The sequence below is a fragment of the Branchiostoma lanceolatum genome, chromosome 3, assembly GCF_035083965.1.
Source record: "Branchiostoma lanceolatum isolate klBraLanc5 chromosome 3, klBraLanc5.hap2, whole genome shotgun sequence".
Lineage (NCBI taxonomy): Eukaryota > Metazoa > Chordata > Leptocardii > Amphioxiformes > Branchiostomatidae > Branchiostoma > Branchiostoma lanceolatum.
The window spans coordinates 22,601,165-22,626,651 of NC_089724.1; the positions used below are offsets into that span (position 1 = coordinate 22,601,165).

Below are 25,487 nucleotides of genomic sequence, written 5' to 3' on the forward strand. Positions count from 1 at the left end.
CCTTGATAGTGTTATTGACCCCCCGCGCGCCCATGTCCCAGGCTCAATCTCGCGGTGTCTTACGTGACTAGCATGAAGGCACCCGAGACCTTGGCACCGGTTCAAACCGGATGAGCGTGACGTCACGAAACCATTATATGTGCTCGTCGGAAATTATCTCTAAGAATGTGACGATCAAAGAACCCCTGAATGTCAGCCATGCATACAATAGTAACAAGACAAGGTCACATGATGTAGGCGGCGCTTTAATCTCCTATAACGCTATGATCAGGAACTGTCACGTGATCGTATCACCCGGGAGACACATACGAGAAGCGGTGCTATAAATAGATCAAGCGCAGACGATCCCGTCGATGTTGACTGCTGGAGCTCATTAGGAAAATTGCCAGGCGACCACGCCCTATATCAGCGATTATGAATATAATCGATAACCTACCTGTTAAGCACAGATCTGAAGAAATTTTGTGTCGTGTGCGACAAGAGAAAAAAGAATTTGATTTTTCATCACTATAACTTTATTACATGTAACTACCGTATACGCAGGTTGAAAGTTGCACCTTGACCATATACCTTCACTTTGCAACATACCTGGACAGACTTCCAGGTGCGCCGGAACTGTTTGATATTACTGTTGGACACGAGAAGATGAATTATGGAGTATAATTCCATTCACTATGTAGCTGTTCCATTAGAAGATATTGATCATCAAGAGAGCCAACAAGAGCAACAGCCCATCGGATATGCCCATTGATAATACAAAGGGGAATTAGAGGTCCAACAGAAAGCCTTTTATAATAAGGTCGAGTCGGCTTGAGCACTTCACCTAGTCAATCATGACTACTCACATGACAACGGACCGACAAAGGAGTCAAACCCATGTGTTTCTGCACAGGTTGGTCTACAAGCGCAGCGCAAGCTACAACTACGTGACTCTGCATGTTGATGGCGACTTACGGCTGTGTGGTGGCGATGCAGATGATTTACCGGCAATGGTTGCAATTAAGGGCCTTTCCGTGATCTCATTCTCAAACCTGCGAATTGACCGTATGTACCGGGAAACACGCAAAGCGCCCCAAACACCAGGGTCTCCCGTAGTTAGACCAGAGGGAGCCTCGGTAAGCACCGGCCGTGACGACATCCGTCTTATCAGCCATGGGCGCGATGGACCTGTGACGTGGGCAGCAGCTTCGTGAGATGGCGGCGATTTGCGGAAGATTTTCCGAGTAATAAAGTTTTCTCCTCTGGCGCGAGTGGCGCATTAGATTGATTGTATCATGTAGGTCATCACCAATACACGGAATGGCACCACAAAACGCGCCCTTCAGAAGTAAGGACAGCCGATGGGCCGCAGAAAGGATATTTATTTCCTAAATGCCGGACGGAAGAAAAGCCTCAGTTGGGGAATATCAGTATTCACCACAGAATGTCCTTAGTCGCCCGCAGGGGTTTCTTCCTATCATATTGATACATTCCAATTCTATGTCTCCCTAAGAAAACTACAATCCTAGTAAGCAGAGTGTTAGATATTATATTGTCAAAACGCTTATTGGTTAAAATATCTAACATGTGTGGCTAAAGTAACACACGTACAGTGATAGCATTATCATTGTTTCTCAATCTATAGCCTCATCAACATGCTATGCTAAGAATGAACTTGGGTTTTTACACGCCTCTCATCGTTGACAAAGTGACCTTGACATTTGATCCATCTCGCTTCAAACGTTTAGCAGTCTATAAACAAAACTAATATGAAAATACAGAGAGGCTAACTAAGTGACTATCTAACGGTAGACAGAATGAAAGGCCCAGGTCCAAAAAAAAAACTGAAGACAAACTGATAAATTCGGCCTAGGATTATTCACAGAACTTTCCTTGATTGCAGTATTGGCTTTGGTTGACTTCTTCATTGCCGAATAATGATGCCCAGCTGTTGAGCGTTCTTTTTTGGCATCGGTGAGAGTTTATGTTTCAAATTTGGCTATGTGCAGCTGTCAATGGACAACATTTGTGTTAGGTAATGTCCGTGACTCGACTCTGAATACCTGAAGCTTTGATCCTGCCCATGGTCCTTTGTCTCTTTGAAAAGGTAATATGATACCACACAAAGATGTATGCACCCTCGAATAGATTATCGAAATAGCATCTTGATTGTCCGTCCAAGGGGCGTGTTCTTAACATAGGTAAGATTTTCTTCCAAATACCTTAAACCTTACCTTAGATCCCTCCACAACTTTGGTACACAGGTCGACTTCAAAATACAATACGTAAATATTCTGATGTCGGGGACTAGAAATTTCTTCAGAGCATATAGATTCTTACTTTTATAGTACAAGACTTGCGTTTCTGTACAGAGAATGTTTAATCGTATTGGTGCGCTGTTGTGAATCTTAAACCGTTATACCTTTGATTCGATATATTGAGTACTAGTAACCTTATCATAGATAGTACAGTTGCTGAGGCCGGTACCCCAGACGTTCGTACCTATACAGGCCCCTAATGTGCATCGCATCGGTGAACACTTGACATGAAGCATTCCGCTTCGGGCCCGACTAAAAACCGCTTCTGTCTCTGAGACATGAAGGCAGCGGGTTTATCTCTGTAGTCCACGGTTATCTCTGCGCGGTGGGAGGTATATCGTTCAGGTAAATATGGTCGGTGGGTGTCGGATTACAGCGTGAGGGGTACCGTGTGCAGACATTAGTTACCACAGTACAGAAGGGGCTGTAAGAGCCGTCAGAGCGGGGAAGACTCGCATGCTGAGGGAGTGAAATTTCACACGAAGGATATCAGATACATATTTGGCACAAGGAGTTCAGAAATAGAAATGTTTTGCGTACTTTGCATGTCCGACAGAAAACCGCTCATTGCTACCATTAATAATGTTCCGAATGAAGATGGAATCATCACAGCGCCTGATGCCTGTATAATCTATGCAGGTCGCGTAAACAGAGAACACACCTGTGATTTACGTTTGTGACGTCACGCACTCCTAACTCATTGTATGCGCGATGCCACCTGGTAGGTCCCTACGGTCGTCCCAATTCCCGAGTTACACTGACAACACCTCAGAGGGTTCGAAACAAAATGGCTGAATTGCTTTCAAGGTCACGGTTGACATATTAGTATTTCATTCTGAGACTGGTTCCAAATGAAGGCAATATCTTTATGCTGTCAATTTGAAGGATAAAAACATGGTCTCTTTCCACGGTTTGTGGGATCAGATGTGTCTATAACAGTGAAGAACAAACCATCCATTCAAATAGATTTGTAACAACAAAATCAAATGTTACGAAGTTGTTACAAAAGACAAACTATGGGTGCCTACAATTTGTTCATGTTCGCGTTAAAACATCACCAAAAATCAAGTCTATCGGCCCTTTTAGTTTGTAAGTATTCCGTACTAACACCACTTTGCGTAGATCTATGTAAGGAGACTAGTGTCCGCGCTACTTCATGCCATAGTCGTGGTAAGACACGAAGGGCGGTGTGCCGTGTAAAGGTCTTCTTACACAGTCACGACAAGAATAGGAAGGGCGCTGTACTATGTAAAGGTCTTCCCACTCAGTCATGGTAAGACACGAAGGGCAGTGTGCCGTGTAAAGGTCTTCTTACACAGTCACGACAAGAATAGGAAGGGCGCTGTACTATGTAAAGGTCTTCACACTCAGTCATGGTAAGACACGAAGGGCGGTGTGCCGTGTAAAGGTCTTCTTACACAGTCACGACAAGAATAGGAAGGGCGCTGTGCCGTGTAAAGGTCTCCTGGCCATACCCACACGGCCCACTTGCGTGCTGATATCCCGGAATGCAGCCCGCCGAAATGGCACTACCCTGGTTTGACACGATAGCGTGACTGTATAATGGCCTAATGACCATGCCGGCCGCCTGGGGACCACACGGCAACCATGCATCATTTTTTGCCACGAATTCGTAGCGCATTTCAGTCATAGTAAGAAATGCAGGGAAGATTACCCGGGGTAACTCTTAGGCCATTTAACATTCCAAAAGGTTGCATGCACCATGTAGCAAATATGGGGGTTCTTATATTAAGCAAAGTCGATTACAGCAAATGTTTAGAGTAATGGAGCTGATAGTTTTTGGATCTAATGCCAAGGACATTTGCTAGTTGATCGTCTTGATAATTTCAAGTATCTGTCCCCAATGCCCCTACTGGGATGTCTGTCAACTCAATAATGAGCACTCCACAGCGAAGTGCGTCATTCATAGCAGGTGGCGTAGAAGAGCACATATTTATGAATAAATAATCCGGAAAATAATCATCATGGGTTTACGATTCATACGAAAACAGCCCATTCTTTGTTCTTGTCACGATTTCACATTCATGGCATGACATCAGCAATTATCATCCAAATATTGCAGGGGGAAATATACATCTGGATACCGTAACCTTAGTGTGTGTGAATGAACTCACCGGTAGTCGTGGTCCCCGTACTCTCTACTCTGTTTCCTCTGAACTCAGTAACTGTGGGTCACTGTACACGCAAATCACGGGACACTATACTCCATAGTCTTGTGCTATTGTATGCGCTAATCATGGGCCTCCGTACTTGTTGAAAATATGTAACTGCATTCTCTTATGCAGGAAACTGCCCTCGTTACGCATGGCCACTGCACACAGTATGGGTGACTGCACTTTCTAACCACACGATCAAACACATTACGTAATCGAAACATCACGCTTCTTTCTCATTATCCTCTAGCATAAATATAACGATTAAAATCGTCATTTTTGGAAACAGCAAACAATTCAGCACCCTGGACAGGAACGGTAATGTATGCAGTTGCGTCCGTTCTTTTGTCGCCATACACTATCATTGTCAGCTGGGATGATTTGGACGGTAGGCGAGAAGTCCCGCGCTCCACATCATACGCCAATGAATGAGATATACGGACGTCCCGGGCACTATTGGCAAAGGCAAACGCAATTTCGTTCCCATCTAAATGTGGATCGCGTCATTTCAATATCCGGCAAGAGTCTCTCCCAGGTTGAGCGAAGCTCTCTAAGTATCAAACCAGGTTATTTAACCCGTTTATCAAAATGGCCATGGCAACACCGGCATATAATCGTCTGATCATGACTCCCAGAATCCCCTGCGGCCCGAGGAAACGACTCAATCAGATTATTTCTGGAGCGGACCTAAGCCCTCGGCCATGATGGGTATGTGATACAGGGTGGCTGTCACACAAGTATAGTCTGTACCGTACACAACAGCACTCATCACATATACTCTTGCGTATCTAAGAAATCCGCAGATTAACAAAATTGTCTTCATAATACAAACATTATATAAGTGACAAACGCAGATCGTCGTTCTAAAAGAATATTGATGTTACCGCCTCCCCACACTGTCTCCTGCCCCACGTGTTGTAACTGCGAACTGCTGCAAAGTGACCTTCCCCTTACGAGAAGGATGATATGATAAAAGACGCCATGCTCATCATGTGAACATTTTACAATCTGCAACAAAATAATAATCGCCATGATAAAGATTACTTACATCCGGCGGTATGCATAGTTGTATACTTCAAGTGTTATGTTAAGACGCCATGGTCAGAAATTATTAACACCTTTATCGCCATCAGGTCCGCAGGTTGAGCGGGACGGTGTCCTAACCACCGGGGTCATCGCTTAGTTCCAGGTTTAACAACTGTTAAAAATGACCACAATGGCATCCAGGAGAAACAACCGGAACCAGAAAACAAATCCCACAGCGCGTTTCAAATCGACAATTCCCATCAGCGTTACTTTCACCTCTAGATATTCTCTACTTGAAAGTCAAGAGAGGGTTATATCTCGAGCGTTGTCTAATCGGGTTTATCAGAAATTGAGAGGCAAAGGCAACCAAGAGCCTTACAATGTATCTTACATATAAGTTAGGCACGGAGCCAGGGAAAGGCAGAACTTCGACCGCTGGCCAGTAATCTCCATCCACAAAGGGCAACGATGAGGGTGATACCCAACGCAGATGAAACTGCTGTGGCGCCAGAGGTGACTAATGCGCGCGCATATTGAAAATCGACGATAGCGATGCCCAATAGGACAGGAGAACCTCAAGGGCGCGAAGTTAGGAGGTGGCAATGAAGTATGCATCGGAAAACATCCAGCAAATCATGCTTCAGCATACATGTACATTTCTTTTTTTTTACATATCAGTTTCGCAGTAGAGGCATGCCAAATGTCAGACAATCTTGAAGGCACACGCACGAAAACATGAAAACATACACTACTATACTGAAAGAAACGAGGGGGGGACATGTGTTAGCTCAACATTAGTTTCCACCAGAGAGACCCCTAGAAAACAGTTTTACTCACAACTCACACAAGCATTACAGATATATATACACACACACGGGCACACACACACACACACACACACAAACACACAAGCACACACAAACACACAAGCACACACACACACACACACACACACACACACGGGCACACACACGGGCACACACACATACATCATACATACATGCACGCGCACACATCTTATGTCACCCTCCCACTTTTTCAAACAGCTTACTTTACCTCCATGAAATTTTCCACAACCATCAATCCTTTGGTTACATTTTTCATAGTAAATCTACCTCCTCTCGGGACAAATAAATCCCTAATTATCCGTCTCGTATCGCATAAACGGTACATGCAAAACCATGTTAAAACAATTAGCGGGCACGGCTGGAGTGAACGGGAAGCGGCGAGAGGCGAAACTCCCAGCGGGGTCGTGAGGGGATATTTTGCCAATCTAGGAGAGGAACCTGGAGGGAGTGTTGTGAGCCGTTCGACGTTATAAACCACGAACAATGACTGCCTCCCTCTGCACTGGGCGACGATTAACTCTAGACGACGATTTAAGTGACAAACAAATCGATCATGTTGCTGGCCCCTTCCTTTTGTATTTTTTATTGAATTTGACTGCCGATTTCACATCTCTTCTTTCTCTCCACATAACGCTTCCATTCATTGTCACGTTTTAGAACTTCGAACAGCTATGGTCACTTGTATATGATTTCAGTATCGTTAATTCCTAGATTCAAAACATATCATCTGGAATGTTGCCTTTATAACCCTAACCTTTATAACATGGTGTTCCTTTGTGATCAACAGTCCGCCTCTTTTTGATTTTTTGGCTCATCGCTCTTTTTAAGGACTTCCAAGAAAGCCCATTCAAAGACACCCCGTAACTCCTGAGAACAAAAGGCGTGGGAAGGGGGAGGGAGGGAATCATTGAACCATTGATTTCTTATTCACTTGAGGTTTTGAAATACTGAAGCAATAAAAAACACGAGATTTTAAATGCCAAAGAGTTATTTAGCACCATTTATCTAGGGATATTTTGGACATACGCTATTTCAGCTATTTTCTGGTACGCGTTATGTTTCTGGTCCACTGAGGAATATATTGAGTTCTAATGTAATCACCTATTCTATTCTTTTGATGAATTTAGAACGGCATCGGCATGAATTCGCGGCCAAAACCTGCCAGTCTGTTTTACTTCGGGTACATGTAAACAATGTCTCAAATGAAATATTGGAGATATCATGGCAGACCAATAGCGTCACCACTCCAGCTCAGAAAACCGTGAGGAGAGAGATTAACCACTCTCCCGTGCGAATACCAAACAACAACTACACCGCAACAATCCGCGGTTTGTCCCTAGTTATCTAGCCTACCTGTACGGACAATGACGTCATCTTCTGGAAGCCTGATTTAAAGCGCAGACGAGAGGCAGATAACGTGAGGATCCTCAGAGTTGACGTTTCCAGTCGCCAGGCCCCTCCCGTCCCCCTACCGTACTTCCCCGCGTATCGACCGGGTCACCAGCGTGCAGCACACAGCCGACAGTCGTCACATCGCCCGTCCCTTTCCCAGACGCGCAGAAACAGTGGGAGAAAGCGAGCCCCCAGCTTTAGGCTGTAGTTCCCGCCTTACAGACACTTTATGGCAGCCACCCCGGCGGTGGACCCCACCGCAGCACACACGTCACACGGAGCGCGGCTCCGCGCGCAGCATGCCAATGCCTGCTGTGGGAGGACCCAACCTGCCAGCACAAGGCACATGGCGGGAAGATTTTGAACAGATATAAGCGCCATATCACACACCTAACTCCCGCCATCGTTTTAACACCATTAAGCAAAAATTACAACTTCGAGCACACAGCCAACAGAGCGAGCGACAGAGGCTCTGTAAAACCCTAATGCAATAAACGCTTGCTAGGAGAGGATTTCTTATCGCTTATCATATTTCCCTAATTGATAGAATTCCCGTATATGTCTAAGCACGGCAGACAGTCTGCTCTAATACAGGAGTGCGCTAAGTGAACCACAGGAGGAAGGTCTCATTGATAAAGAGCTCCCAAATATGATATGTGGGCAGGCCGTCTCCTCACAACCACCCATTCAGTACCCCAGCCAGTGCCCGCGTCACGCCGGGCAGAATTTCGCGCGTAGCAAATCAATTGTGGCCCAGACAAAGGCGCCCTCCTGAGGCCCGGGAGAAGCAGATAGGGCTCACCTGTGTTCTGACGCCGCACATGCGTGGTCAGACTAAAAACGCCGAAGATGAATCGTCCTGATTCCCCACTCCACATTCCTTCCCCTCTTTCTGCCCATCAATAGTTCCGAATATGACGTCAACACTGCCAAATCTCTGACCTGTAGGGGTCAAAGTTCACCAAGCTTTTCAACTAGCAATGCCTGATAGTTTCAATTCTAGTATTATTGGACCGTGATAATGGTTTATACTAACTGCTTATCGACGAAGAATGTGTGTGGGAAAATATACTGAAAAAAAACCTAAACGATTCTTCCACAGGACACTAAGAAGACATCGCCACAGGCTAAACAGGCGCGCCTAACGAACTTAACGGAATCACTTGATAATTAAAAAACAGAAGCCAGAACGTTATCTTATCATAGAAGCGACACGTTCTATTTGCGACACAGCAGGCGTACCTATAACTGTCATGACAAGAATGACTGAGCGAGACGAAGCAACAATAGGCAGGTACCTGTCGGTGTGCCGTGTTCACCTGTTAGAGCCCCGCCAGGTGAAGCGCCCATTCCCACAACTCCCTGTAAATAATCCCGAGCTGGGGGTTATTTCTCCCCGGACGTCAGAGGAAGAAATTTCGCATTCCGCCCACTTGCTGAATATTCCGGAAAAAAATGACAATCAGAGTCCAGGCATGACGGTCATGGCGGCCGGCTGCCCACCTGTTACAGAGCGGGGAAGAAGGTGGGGCCGGCCCAGGTGACACACCTTCCACACACAAACACGGCACCGCGCAATCAACCCGCCGCTCAGGTCAACATCAAGCCCGTTCCCCTTCACTGACAACACACATGAGAAAGGATTACCTTGCCAGGGGCTCCGGTATCGTCGCCCTGGAAATTTTCTGCCCCATTTTCCGGGCGAGGGGCTCCGTGCTCGGTCCAGCGGCTCTGCGGGCCCGACACGCATTTACTGATGGAGGGGGCGGAGGAGAGGCGCTGTTTTCTCAGATGGACTGTCGTTAAAAAGTCATGGGGGCTTTACCCAGATTGAGCGGGGGCTCCCCAGGGGCATTTCTAGGGCGGTTCCACTGTCGACCGATGACTTTTAGGTGATTAGACACAGTCGCTACGGTGTCAAAGTCATGTAACGACTCGAGAAAGCAGGCACAGAGGGCAAGCATGGGTGCAAAGAACAATGCACCGGTAGATTCAACAGAAGACGATGTCGCAACAACATGCAACCGAGAGCTTCTCTCCTCTGCGGAGTGAAGAAATCGTCAGCATCGGAAATAAGACGGCCCGGCCTGCACAAGACGCTGATCGATTCTCTCAAGCTGTTTCTTTCATTCCGATCACACCGCTCCGCAAGCCTAGTCCGTCTCCAAAATCGACATTTTTGACGCACGCGAAGGAATGAATACAGTGGATGCGCCTTAAATTATGTTTGCGCCCTTGGCTCCCCTACCTGGGCCCCTTAATGTCGGATTATAACTACGAGGATGAGACTTTACAACATTTCGTGCTTCCTGACTCCCTATTGTACTCACCTTTGCCCCAGGAGACTTAGGGATCCGCCGCTCCTAAAGACGTTATTGTCCCGTAAGAACGATCCTTCTTTCGCGCCGGAGAGCACCTCCATTACAAAAGGGGGACAGTAGGGGCGGGGCGGGCCAAGAGGGGGCCGCGCCAATCCGAAATCTCGGAAATTCCGTCACACAAATAAGTAGAAAACACCTGAATATGGCGGTGGATGGCGTCCAGCTACGGCTCTGCCACGATCCGGGTAAGCCGACTGTGGTGTAAGCTGATTAGCTCGCCATTAGGCGGCAGAAACGCGGCGCACAGCAGAAATGCGCATATCCGTGAGGTACGACACCTCGCCAACCTGCCAGGAAGGCTGAATTCGATTGGAATCCCATTAGGGGGAGGATGGGGGGCCCAGGTGGGCCCGAGCAGGGGCAGGGAGAGAAGGGGACCGTTCACAGAACATGCAGGCGGGGGGACGGCCGCTCAAACACGCCCCAAAACATCACAGGGAGAAAGGGATTCCTACGTACACTTTACCGGTGAGCGAGAGGAGGAAGAAATCGCCATAAGCATCGTCAGGCATCAAGATGGCTGCAAATCGACAAGAATCAGAGATGAAGGAAGTTCAAGACCGTATACGTTCACTGTTGTCCGCAACAAAATAATGGCAGGGACAGCTATGCGTGAAACAACCTGCAAAAAATCACTGTCTTTGTTGTTTCCTCGGTATCGATTAGAAAATATAAACACAAACATGTACATTAAGTTGCGAAGAAAGACATGGCTATACCCGTTACAGAAGGACACTATAAATGTATTTACGCCACCATGGAGGTCACCATGGTCACGGAATTAGGACATAATTTATTGATTTGCGACTAAAACAATCATGGAAGAAAAGAACTTCATCATGCCAGCAATATATCAGCTTACCGCACAGAAAATGAACAACGTGGCAGTGCATGGAAGATAAAGAAATCATACAAAGTCAGTCTTGGATTGAAGTGTTGACTAGAAAACTTAATGCAAAATAACATACAGACACAGAAAACAAGGCAAAATAGACAGATTTGAGCATAGAATATAACAAATGTCACAATAGAAAGTAACGTTATGATTGTACGTTCTTTGCAACAAAGTGTTTTAAACATGGCCATGACGTAACGTTATACGCGGAATGTAGATCATACAAGCCGCTAATGTTTCACCGACAAAAATGAGCTTAGGCGCAGCTATGACGTAATGAAAACAATGTTAACCATTTTTTAATGATACGTACAAGGAATGATAGTAATAACTTATGAAAAACTCTTAATCACAAAAGTTAAACAATACAATACGTGGAGCTATCGATGACTATCGTCTGCTAGTTAAACACAAAAATACCAAAACAGTCAGGGGCGGTAACTTGAGTGAAATATCTTTAGATACACGTCACGATTTGAGAATTTATGTAGGAAGATAAGAACGGACCCCAAGGAGAGGATCAATCTTGGTAGTATCTGAAGGAGTAATCAACTTCTGGTACTGTTCAGGGAACAGCAGGCAGTTTCACGTTTAGGGAGACTAGGGGAAAGTGGAAAAGTGGAAAGAAAGAACAGTTGGAGGAAAACAAGAAAGTCATGATCAGTTGCACAAAACATGTGGGGATTAGAAAGATTTGTGAGAAACTTGTTGACAAGAAATGATGACAAAGTTCCGACATTTCCAAGCCCATTTCGTGATTCTAATTTTGATTTAAACATACAAATGAAAGGAACAAATTGGTGCGGATAAAAGGGCACTTCTACCGTCAAGTGTCTGACTGTACCGATGTTAGGACAGATGCGATAGATGATACCAACATCATCATCACCATCAATCACGAAAGTCAACCTCCCGTTGTTCCTATTGGTTATATACAATCCCATGGTTGTTAGGGGTTACCTGAAACTGGCCCCTCACAGATAATGAGAACGTCCCGCGGAACAACCTAGTCCAATGGAGGTCAGTGACCTCAACATATGGTGGCGTGGTGTCTAAAGCAAAAGAAGACTTTAAGTAAAGTTTAAGTTGTGCTTTGCTCTTCTTGACAAGTCAGCTGGATGGTATGTTACTTCAGCTTTCGTCTGCCTGAAAGGGGGAAAATCGAACGACTGCACGTATTCAGTTCTAGCCAACCTGGAGGAAGATGGTCCGTGCGTTCGATACGCACCAATTATTTCTGCCGCCGGCAAACAAGTCTAATGTTGGGGTATTTGTCATCATTGATGTAAGATACGCGTGGAAAATCTCCAACATTTGATATGATAGACAGACATTCAGTCAAGAAATTGAAGCAATCCTATGATGTTTCACTCTAGCGATTTGTTTGTGACCCGCTAAGTGTGCGTAACCAATATGTAAACAAACTAAATGGAATTTAGATTTGAGCAACATAAAACCTGAGATTCCTTTACTACAATGGTATATTTGTGGTGTAATATTAATTCTAGAATAATTAATGAATGATAAGTTGCTGTTCTTGAAGCATAAAAGACGTAAAAAACACCATTTGTAACGTCAACAAGGGCGTAAAAAGTGGAAAATCTTGAGATCCTCTCAGAGCATAAGGCTCTAAACGAACGAAATGGCTTTTTCCACCCAAGCATCCAATAAATAGCATTGTTACAGCACAGGCATTTAAAGTACAACCTGCAGTAATGATGTAGTAACAATAACGGTTTCACCAATTGTCGGTGTTCCTAATTCATCTATATGTTAATTTACCAGTAACGACACCCCGCTCATGAATTTCAAGTGGGCACTGTTGGATATTGTGACGACCTGTCCTGGCGAGGGACTATGGCAAAATCATAACTGACATTGTTGAGTACTGCCTGACATTATGTTCGTTAGGTAATCTCATTGTTTATTCCTACTTGTGCTTGCATAATTAGAACAGCAACGTTACAGTGCTGTACAATCTTAGTGTACAGCTGGTAAACTGATGATCATCATCGATGTCGGAAAATAAGATTTGGATGGGCCGTTTTTGCGATACAATAGCACCAAGAAGATTGGAGCCCTGGAGTCTGTCTGTCCCTGATGTTGGGACATACGTGCACAGTGTACCCGCTGCGATGCCGTATTGATGAATATTTGATATGACCTGATTCGTTCAAATGAGAACGCTGCGTATACATATGAAATATATCAGGGAAGAACCAACCGCTGAAACAATCCCACGAAATCAAGTATAGAAATTTGTGTATATACTTGATATAATTGTGATTCTTGGAAGCCATATATCTTTAACCTTTTCTGATTTCCTTCATGTATTGTTCATATGCTGTCAAACATCTGACAAATTTCTTTAAATCTTCGGCCGACAGGTACATGAAAGGGCACTTTAAGTGCCAGAAAAATGGGGCCTTTATGTTTGCTCTTCGTGGGGGGAGGGGTGAAGCTATTGTTATCCAAAATTTGAAGCCTGGAAAAGGGTTTTGAATATACTACAGTAAAATCATGGCATTTTGTATATGTTTTACATGGAAACAAGTAAAAGTAAGTGCATTTTTTTACAATATTCATGACAATAGCCGACAACGTATACGATAGGCGAGGATATTCTCTGTGTGCATGTGGGGCTCTGTAGTAGGTTATCTAGCGGATACCGCCATGGGTACTTGAACACGTCAGCAGCAAATCCATTCATGTAGATCTGATAAGCGCTGGGCGTGATTGGCAACTCTGAAGTACGTCAGGAGGGATGACTCCGTACACGAACCGCAAAACATTGTACGATATCAGCCTGGCTAGCCGGACGTATGGCTGCAACAAACCGCTAAACTCTATCAATCTAAATGCACTTTGAAAAACAAGTAGCTCCAAGACACAACTTCCAAATTGCCAAAGGAATTGATGATGTCATAGTATCCATGCCTGCAAGGCCCCATTTAGACCGACAACCCGATTGTGTAAAGGTTATTAACAATCCCAAACAACTTAAGGTTTCTAAGCATATTGAGTGCAGTATTTTGCATGGTGGTTTGGACCTGAATGTGCCCCTCCACGTAGACCGCCCTGTCCCGTTTCGTGCCGTCCCGCAGGTGGTGGTCCTGCCAGCTGGGCGGCGTGGGGGGACGTGAAACAGACGGCGGCCATCATCCCATGTAAATACAGCAGGTTATTATTACCGAGCCTGCCCGATTGGAATGAGCACCTAAATGCCGTTCAATCTTCCCGTAATGAAGTCGCGAGATAAGCAAATCAAATCTGCCGCACAATGGTCCACAGATCGATGGGGGAGGGTAGGTGGAAGGCAGACCGAACAGTTGGGGCACTGGGAAGGCTTTTCTTAACGGACGTCTTCTATCTGTGCGCGTGCATTTGTCTATCTCTTCTGATGATTCCGACCCGAACTTCATCTCTGCACAAGGAACTACGAGTGTCGTCTTACATAAGCCGGTTCCTTATCATGTAATGTAGGTTTGCAAAAGTGCTGGCCGCGTTCCTATCTAAACAGCACCGTTACAAGGCAATTAAAGGATGATGCGTAGGTAATAGCGTATCTATAACCTTAAAGTGACCCTTGAAAACACAGCAGACAGACAGGAAATCTAACCTAAAAGCAACGGCGCTAACAAAGCATAGAGTTCTACACCCTAAAGTCTCTAAATCCGTATAATCTACCAAGAGAAAGAGTCCTCCCAAACATGGCGGCCTGTTTTATGAAAGACATCTCAGGTTGTAATAAGAGGAGGTTTCCACCAGGCGAGATCAATACTGCGCCACCGCGGTCCGGATAGGGCCAGACGCAAGCTGTGGACAGTGACGTTCTATGTGGGGAATAAGCACGGTTATATAGCCTACAAAATCAGACGGACATATGATTCTGCTTACTTTAAATCTCGAGATTCAAATGCATTATATATGTATCTATATATTTAGCAGTTAAGGCAAAATATGCCATATGTAAAAGGTCTGAAAACGTGGTGAAATTAAGGTTTGTAAAATACTTTCAAAGCTAAAAGTGACCTTATGTAGTTTGAGTGGTACAGTAATGTCAGAAAAAACAGATTAATTCACCACCATGAATTAATGCCAGAACAGAAATAAAGTATCAGCATCCATCACAAGACCTGTATATATATAAATCATGTTAAACCCGCAATATAACATTAACCAACTACATCAGTTATCGCTGAAATGTAGTAATGAAATTTGTGCTTCCTTTTCTCATAACGATCTAATAAGGAAAACAGACGGACAGAGTCTGTACAAAATGCCGGCCGATAAAACTACGTTTATCATCTCAATCTTATATAGAGCTGAGAGCAGGATCTTATGGACATACGTCATCTTTATTGGAAACGACCTTATCAATTTCTACCCACGGGTAGACAAATGGCACATTCCAGTACCTGGGCTGCTCCCGTGTGTCGGAAGGGGGCTGCTATATGATATTCTTATTATCATTATTGTTATTATCATAGAAGCTGTCTAGATATAGCCGACACTAGTATTTGAATTAGTCCTTAGTGACCTTACATAAACTTTTGTTCATATCTCTACCACATGTTTGTTTCCTAAGCCAACGTACTTGCAAATAAACTTTGATATGATATGATATGGTTATCAATATTACATCCGCGCCAGGCTAGAACAAGCCATGTGCGCTGTGGGGGCCCTGTACAGGAGAACGACCCAGAACTGCATGTCGGTAATTTCCCTTCCTCCTAAGCTAACTCTTTATGCACTTTGTTGTTTCCCGCCATCTTCTAACCTACCGGACCCATCCATAATACATATTTGACCGGATATGGTCTTGCACACCACACCTCAGCCAGTATTATGTAGCTATAGCTAGCTATATAACTTTATAAGATGGGTAAGAAGAAAGGAGGATAATGCGCAAAGTTCCCCTACAATTAGCCATTAGGCATATTCCGTCCTTTCACTCTAAGATTTGTTCAAACTACTCCGTGTTGGAACCATTTAAAAGTTGTGTTTCTTGGATTGTACCTTTGCAAATGGAAAATGATCGACGAGATTCCTCTGAATAGCAAACGTAGAGTCCCTTGCACAATTATCCGGGCGGTTTTGCAAATGGGCAAACTGTACATAGATAGAAAAATGGCCCCTCCGCGAGCCTGTACAATGGAATCTCCCTGACACAGGGTTGCACTCAAATGCCCATTGAAAAGCGATTGATCCAGCGGCAGCGACCACTCCCTCACCTGCCGGGCGCTCTCAAGGCACGGAATAACTGCACTGCTCGTGTCAGATCGATAGGGGGCGAGAGGAAGGTGGGGCACAGCAGGGGGTTAGAGTTTTAGCCATCCCAGACCAAATAAGGTCATGTTGTCGTAATGAACCTTTGCTGAAGATCGTTTGGAGACATTTTGATTTTCCACTGGCCAATAGAAGAAGACAAAGACGTATGTTAATGTTGAAAAAGATCACCGGCCGGTGCTGAAAAACAAAGCTGGTAGCAGACTAGAATATTCAAGATGGCGCCTGAGAAGGGAGGGCAGCTCGAGTAAATCATGAATAAAGAGCGCCTCCTGTCCATAAAGGGAGGAAGAAATGACATGTGCCCAAACCCAAAGTTAAGCATGGTGACTCATGAAGCAATGCTAAAGCACATTCTTATTCAACGCATCAAAGTCCACGAATAATTGTACTATTTTTCACTAGTTTGCTACATCCGAGAATAAGACCTTTTTGTCATAAAGACCAGAATCATCCGTGTGAACAAACCGCTATCTTAAATCAATGGTTAGTGTCAGCGCCATGTAAAATATGAAAATTGTTATTTTCAACAGACAGGTAAAAGTCGACATTCTTCAGGATTGTTCGAGGTAACTGACTGAATTTCTCTCTTATTCTGCTGCTGCTGAGGTAATCCCGCTTCGTCAGCAGCCCCTGAATCACCGGCAGAATACCAAAGGAACATCTGTGCCACCGGCCAGCAATCGATATGCGGGGGCAGCTGAAGCGGAACACTGCCAGGGAGCGCGGGGGCTCCGGCTGGGAGATCCGAGCTGCGGAGAACACGGGAAAACGACTGGAGAGAGAAACATTTGCGAGCAAATGCAGCATTCTTGCCTCCATGTCTCCGTCAGATACTATCACATCACAAACAGTGTAGTATTGGGGCAATCACAAAGGCTGATTTGGTCATTATTTGACGCTATTCATTTTTGCTAATCAGGTGCAAAATTGCAGTATGTTACGGATGATGCCTACAAGCTCATTCCAACAGTTCACTCCTATGTTTCTCCATGCTTTCTCTACTTGGCGGCTAAGGAATATTTCATAGGGCGAATCACTACAGAAACTAAAAAATTAGTGAATAAAACAAAACAAAAAGAAATTAAAACGAAGGAAAAAAAACATGTTTTCGTCGGTGATGTCATAACGCAGCGTGACAAACGCAGACTCACGTCACTGTGAAAGTTGCTGAACAGATCATGCCACAGCTTCGAGTTCTACAAGCTAAAGGCATCGATCACGGACCTACATTTTCAAAAGATCTTTTAATACATCCAGATCCTAGAAGACAATAGAGGAATGTAAGTCACCTCGGATAGACAAAGAGAAAATGCAAATTGTACAGGGATGTTTTTGTCAAACTTTTATCGAAAATGTGAATGTAGATATGCTTTTCAGTGTGTTATCGTGTTTGAGACATGGAAGATGAACCTTCATAGCGCTAAAAGATGTCATTATACCAGAATAACGAGAAAATAGGGAATTTTGAAGAAAAAAGAAAATACATCAACCAACTCATCCAGCAGGTATGGCCAGTCAGTAAAAGCACATTACATGGTTATCACCAATTACGAAGCATACATGCAGGGGCTGAAGTACCACCCATAGACTAGCCGACCGTACGCGAGTGAAATAGCCATGTGCACGTGATACTTTTACTTAAGAAGTACCTTCGAGATGTATTGGAATCTCCCAATGCAGTAGCGTCACCGCTATGAGACTAGGCAAGGAGGTTTATAAACCTTTTTGGACCAAGTGATACATAGATGAGCGCAACATTTAAAAGCATGAACAACATTTTTGAACTGCCGCAACCCTGAATGGTATAGCAATTTAATTGTTCAAATTTAGCTACACCGTAACAGCCATAAGGCAGCTGCATGTGCAAATTCTTATCTCCACTCTGATATATACACATGCGGAGGCCTGTGGAAGCTGTGTGGCCATGTTTCAGACACACAGGTCTGTATCAATAACAGCAGTCATCAGTCGGGGATCTCTCGCGCAGAGCCATCTCCGCCAGGGGACCTCCCTTGTCAAATTACATACGGCAAGACGTATTGCCGCAGCCAACGGAATGGGGGCGCGGATAGGGAGACACGGCTCGCACAGACAGTCTACATGCGGTAGGGGTGGTGGAAATGGCGGATACAATACAGCCTCCAAGGCCGTCCGCTGGCTGAATTACGTTAAAGTTCATCTTGGCATACAACCTTGTAAAATGAACAATAGTTGGCAACTTAAAGATAAGTGCTGTATATGCTAAGCGTTAAATCCTATGAAATTGTTGAAAATTAGGGGGAGCTGATATTTCGAGAAGAACTTGAAAATATATAAGACGCCATTTTCAATCAATCCAAGGTAAACATTCAGCCTTTATGTACATTATAAACATACAATAAATGAAGACGCTAGCGAAATAACTTATGCTTAAATGTCAATTCGTGGAGAGAAGCTTTTCTCGAATGCTGTGAGGACCAATATAGGGGGTTTCACAAGACTTGTTCAGACCGCGATGGTACAATTTCATACGAGGACAAAAATTCTGAGACGTTATCAGCAAAATATGACATAGACTAGTTACAGACGATCACATCTTATGATATCAGCCATCTTTCAAATGCCTACATTGCCATTGGAAATGACACCACAATGCAAAACGTTTGGTTTCAAGTTTCAGTTTGAGGGGGTCATATCAGGACAAGTAGTCTCACAGTGTCAAGATAAGGCGGAAAACTCCATGGGCTCAAGCGCGCAGACCATCGCCTTATCACCCTCATCTTCTCCTTCCCACCCTTGTGTCAACAAAGGAGCAATACAAGAAGTGAAACCGACACAAGAAGGAAATGTCAACAGCAACATGCCCAAGGCTTATGATGATCCATGAGCAACTCTGCCACATTGACCTCTGACCTATTCCTGAGTGTCAAAGGAATATTAGTTTATCCACTTTGAAAGCGTGCTGACATATGCTGATTTCTACTTTTTATAACAGCGATAAGCTAATCTGTCCTTTTAGTTTAGACAAGGGCCAAATGTTTAGGTGACAAAATGCCAAATGGTCAGGTACCCGAAGGGCATGACGGGACAGCAGATGGGGGGGGGGGTGCATCTGATGCAGCTTCAGCAATGTCTATCTAAGGTATGCTATGTAGATTAGCGGAACTACATATTAACATCAAATATCCAATTCCCCCGGATATACGAAATGAAGGATTTGTTCAGTCCGACATATTCTGCGGTACGTTTGCTTGCCAAGCAACGTGTTGGCACAAAGTTATTTCGGTCCTTATTTTTCTTTAGGCTTTGCACATTACCGTGAACACCGACGCCGCTTCCACCTACTTCAGATATATCAGTCCGTCTTGAATACGTCTTTCTTGAAAAAAGAATGCATGGACTTTGAACTTTGGCTTATGCACAACATCAATTTTGTTCAAAAATTCATCTACCTAAAGGTCTTAACAGTCTCTTCCTTATGATTTATATGTCATGTTAAGTACGGTTGCACTCATTCCCCATTTAGTTTACCATACATCATCTAAGTGAGCTGTATCTATCAACATTCTATGTCGCCAAGACAGCTAGGTCACTGTAAAACCCCATGCAAGCAGAATGCACCTCGTACACTGCACAGGCATACACGTTAACACTTCAGATAGGTACACAACATAGACAGCGCGCGGATTATAACATAGAACACATACATGGCATGGAACTCTCATCAACTTTATATCATTGCAAAGTGACAGACAAACACACACACACGTGCAAGACATTAGGACCCTTCATATCAGAAATAAATCAGTAAATGCTTCTGGGTCACAAATGGGAACTGACGTGATATCAATCAGCATTAAAATGACAACGCTCATTTTCATCTCCATTCATTTCACCAGAGCAACCCTGCCCCGTCAAAATCGTTGGAAACGTTCATAGAATAAAGTCTGATATTACATTAATGCTGGTATCACGCCTGCTCCACAAAGAGATATAGATATTCATAAGTGCTGTCACATATCAAAAAGGTAAACTACACTACTTCAAAGCAAATAATCAAAAGAAATGCTAAAAGAGATGTTTGGTGCATAATGACACATGTGCACGTGCAACATGAACATGAAGCATGCGTGTGTGCGCATCACACATTTGTCACGTGACTCACTGGTGTGCAGGTGACGGAATGCCGGGATAGCATACCGGTTGGTGGAGGAGATGGAGTCGTGCTGGTGAGAATGAGATTCACGGCATGCAATAGGAGAACTACTGCTCTACCTCACTACGTCGGGGAGGCCATGGCGACTACACCACGCAGGCAGAGCGTTGAGATCGGGGTAGTTTCGGGGCCTACTGCCAGTGCTGGTTCTGCAGGGAAAGGATAACATGGTCAGCCACCAGAACGTCCGGAGGGGTCGTCAGGAGAGAGGGGTGGTACAGGGGTGGAGAAGGGCTGTTCCGAGACTTTAACCCTCCGTGTGCCAGGCGCCCCTTACAAGGCGTTCTTGTAATCGGTCCAGACACGCGGAGTGTTAAACTTCTGGAGGCGGAAGTCGGTAAACTTTTTGTATCCCTTCCCTTTCAGATTTACATATAGAAATCAGTCAACAGAACAGCCCGAAGGTCGCTTTCATAAAGGGGAGAAGAATAGTAGAGGGACAAGACGGCGGTTCCAGGATAGATTTCCCACCGTATTCATTTTCAGTTGTGTAATATTCAACTGACCTTTATCCACATTTTCATTTCCCTTATACACACGCCCACCCGCCCACACACCCAGGAACAGACCGTCTTGTCGCTCCACAGTCACTCCCCTCTATAAAACCGTCCCGGGTTAGTAAGGTTGGCATACCAGGATGGAATGCTACACTCGTTAGACCATGGTTGTTTGATTATATGGATGACATCCTCTGGGAACCCCAAAACCGATGCAAGCGTGCGAATAAAAAATAAGTTGGCCAAAAAAAGTTGCCTTCATTATGAAATCTAAGTAGTCAGGAAGGTTGAACAAATAAACACAAAGAGTATGAAATACTGAATAATAGATTCTTCATTTCTGTTCTTTCACATCTTTGACTTTGGATTTGGTATCATACGACATAAGATTCCGTTTTCCGATATTTTTTGGCAACTTATGGCATGTATTTGCTCATTTTGCAGCTGATTTGTATTACTTACAGTATGGCGGGATTTTTCTTTTGGAAACGGACGAAAATTGATGCGCGTGGATGTCATCCATATAATCAAATCAACACGGCCTTACTTTGATTCTGGAACATTCCGTCTAGCTCGCAGTGAGAACTGAGAATAATGCATGAATTGACAACAAAGGTTTTGCAATGAACATTTAAAATGACTAAATGACTTAAAAGTAGTAGTTGTAAGTTAATGAGTTGGTTAGTTGATCGAGCAATGTGATAAGTGTACTCATCAATGAACAAGAATGACGTAAGCTTAGCAGATCTCCACTTAGGTTCCTATACCTTAAAGAGCGAGTTCCAGTTTACCTTACTTCTCTACTTCACTACAGAGAAATACAGCTGGTGTTCCTATTGTTCTGAGATTATCTTAGTTCAGTAATATTCTATGGGGCTTTTGTTAAACTTAACATGAAAAGTCAAACATTCTGTATGTGCCTTTTTAGTAAAGCGATAAGGACTAGTATATTATTGTAGTCCTGATTGTGTGAAGCCTGCAATATAAAGATGAACCGGAAGAGGGCTCTTCACGTTATCTAAATGCTACCAGCTCTGTTCAGAGTAGCAGTATGTTGGTAGATGCAACAGAATATATAGGATAGGCATACAGATGTGTATCGATATGAACGCTGTGAAACATTTTCTGGTGGAAACATCAATTGCATTTTGCCATTCTCAACAGTATTGGGCGCTTCGACGTGTAAGTGAATGGAAATATGCTGTCGACGTCGTGACTTGCAAAATATCAACCTTGCAATTTCGCAATATGCGACATCAACAGCTAGTGCCACAATGAAATAAAAACTAAGTGACGTCATTCAAAGTCACACCAACGGACAAACCATTTATGTCATTATTCACCACAGACAAGGAAGGTAATTCTGTATTATTCTAAGATACGTCATACGTCTATAAGAGCCTCGCCTTACAGCCTGTAGCAACGTAGTTAGATATCCTGCCGAGGCCCTGGGCGTGACAAACGGCTCGATGAAACATACGCAGCCGACGCCCCATGCCCACGGAGCTGGCGTGTTACACTGAAAGATGTATTTTTTATTTCACCGAGGAAGACCGACACAGTGCATTAATGCCCTGTCCCAGGACTATTTTTGCGCGTTCTGATTATTTCGACTGATACGGTGCAAAAATGGAGAGAAGTTTAAGATCAATGCTTCAAAGGATGGGAATAATTGCGTTCAAACCCCATTCCAAGTCGACCGAAACCGTAAACCAGTGGCTTGAGATGGTGTGAGGCGCCGTCTCCCCTTTAACCTATTTCGCAGGACGAAGATGCGGACATATGTAAGGGATGACCTTCGGTCAGGACACGTGTACATTATAGGCTCACGCAGACCGCCATGTTATTGGACATGAAGGCATTTTTATGGCGTTTCCTGTCGATTTGTTATACGTTAGCATCTTCTTATGTGCCCGCTTTACTCACATGCACAGCACTGTTTTTTCTTACTTAACATAGCCTGGTTGTACAGTCCTTATCATTGAGCGAGAGCTACTGTCGATTGTAAATATGATTTTACAGGTTCTTTCATACTTGTTTTGTTCTTCTCGCAAATGACCGATGTATGTAGTAACGTTACATAGAGATGGGAAGGATTGTTATTGACAGGTGGCATGGGATGTACCGCACTGCAGAGTAAGTACTGGAAAAGTAAAACATGCAGAATATGATCTTTCTGCTTTTCAAATTCGTTTTCAAAAATCCGCCCAAGTCTTGAAAATTGATTATCTTCTTTGAATCTATATTCAGAATTGTTGGTTAAGACTGAAATTAGCATATGATCATGGAAAGGGCTGTCGGTTACCCGGATCTCAACAGGGTAGCTCATTGGTTGGGATTACCACGTGACCATTCAGTCGGCGCCACTGAGGATGGAAGGAGTGACGTCACGAGCCAAATCAACATTGATCTTTGAACACCTGTCACGGTAGAGCGTCCGAATAGGTCAATGATGGGGCAGTTAGCCGGCTTTGTTCCCGGAGGCGCTCTCACGGGCGCGGGGGGGGGGGGGTCGGAGGATCATGTCAGAGCAAGAAAGTCGACCTCAAAGTCAACTTTCATTCAGTCAAAGAATCCAATTGACTCTTTTCTGTGAACGTTTTTTCAGAGGAGGATATCATTTCTTCCTGATCAGTGGTTTTCCTCTGTGAACAATGGAATGTGTCTTCATAACACACACGGAACCTCCGTACGTGTCGTGCTGGTCCACCCCAGGGAGTATCGTCTTAATGACGCCTTCCGCTGCCCCCTGTTATTGATGGCCTGTTCCAAGAACCTTAGGTCAGAGAACGCTCTTGTTCAGACTAGTGCAGTTATGGGTCATGTCAGCGGGTGCCTCACATGTTGCGATTGCATCATCCCTCTTGGTTTTTTATTACATCTGGCTTCATCAGACGTGGACAGGTTGATGATCCAAGTATGGTAGCAAATCAGATGTACATATATGCCTTAGTCAATAGCGCTATAGCAGACCTGTCTATGCATTGTTCTTTTTTTAGGCTGTTCGACAAACATCATCCCCTATTGAACTTAACTTCAAAGATTTAATTCTTTTGTATCATTTAGGCTGTAGGATCGAGTCGGTCACGGACAACCCGACGTTCGGTTAATGTACATGCGTCTATAACTTGTACGGCGTATAAATATGTATTTGGCACGACTATTGCAGTTTGATGACATTATCTACATGAGGTAACAAAACCGCATAATTGGTGCAACTGGGCTCAAAATGATACAGCAAGTTTGGAACAGGTATGCAACCGTCTCGGCCGGCAGATAGCCGATTGGCTAAGTCTGATGTGTCGCGTTTAAACACAAATTCTGCCCCGATGTGGCATTGAGCGGCAATATTGACGCGAATCTCGGCATTAAGAGATCCTGTTTCACAGATCGATAGGTAATGTGTCGTTAGATTACCACTTCAGCTGTTAATCCCAATCAGCCAAAGGCGATATCGACCGGTCGGCGGGATCGTTCGGTGTCAGGCGATACCAACTGAAAGGGTGCATTCACCTATCCACTACGTACAATATCTGGACCAGTCCATTTGGGACCGTGATCAGGAAATAATTGTTAGTGAAGAACTGAAAGCACTATTTCCATGAAATGCTACAATGTTCGTTTGAAAAAGGAATGAGGTTCTAATCCATCTCACCCCTGAAATAGAATAACCGTGGTGACGTCATCTGAATATTGTGATGTTGATGTCAAATCTGAAGGCCATATTCATTCATACTGATTTTCTCTTACTACCATTCCAAACCATAGTACATAGATGTACGATTAAAGTGAATACTCACCATAATCTATGCTAATTTAATCAAGAGCTCCTAGTACGTCATTTTCAATTCGTGATTAGTTTCCTTAAAGATAAGGCTTCCTTAGTCTGGTTGGTTGACGTGAGTACCATCATCTTACATTCTGGGCCTAAATCATGGCTGCTGTTGCTCCGCGGCGTGCGCAGCTGTGGTACTTATGCATCCTGCCAGATTATATAGCTTGCGCGAGATATATCACATGCGCAAACAGTGGAAGAACAACAATCATTGTTTCAGCACCAAGGACTGCTCATTGATATTGCAGGGGAGTTGCAAAGAAATTTTCGCTGTGGTCGGAAACAGATAGTTGTATTCGTTTCGGACTTAAGCTGTATTGATCGGCTAGGGGAAGGACAGCCGGTGGTGCATAAATATGCTGAGACCGTTTACTGTCAAGCGCACATAGTCGGACACATGCACAGATTGCTGCTTTCCGTCGCGTTGACCCTGTTCTTTCACCTCAACATAATCTTAGCACATGCACATGCACATGCACATGCACATGCACATGCACATGCACATGCACATGTACAGTCGGTTTAATAACATTTTGTCCCCTTTCTTTCGGTGACATTGGTAAATGAAGCACAGCGCTGTATTTGCAATGTTACACTAATTTAAGCATTATAGATTTATAATTTGTCAAAACATTCTAATTATGTCCCCTGGCCT

General features: G+C 44.2%; 1 protein-coding gene across 4 annotated transcripts in view; it reads right to left on the bottom strand.

The window, feature by feature from the left end:
• LOC136431075 (E3 ubiquitin-protein ligase TRIM71-like) overlaps positions 1-25,487 on the bottom strand; it is an 88,272-nt gene that overhangs the window by 21,603 nt on the left and 41,182 nt on the right. For 2 of the 4 annotated variants that reach the window (XM_066422294.1, XM_066422291.1), the window contains one exon: positions 20,560-20,649. Coding sequence is in view for 2 of the 4 variants with exons in the window: in XM_066422291.1 (XP_066278388.1) it covers positions 20,560-20,649 (90 nt within the window). In the remaining 2 variants the exon portion in view is untranslated. Of the gene's footprint in view, positions 1-10,067; positions 10,670-20,449; positions 20,650-25,487 lie in introns of those variants that run through there. The other 2 variants (XM_066422293.1, XM_066422292.1) reach the window with 2 other exon arrangements.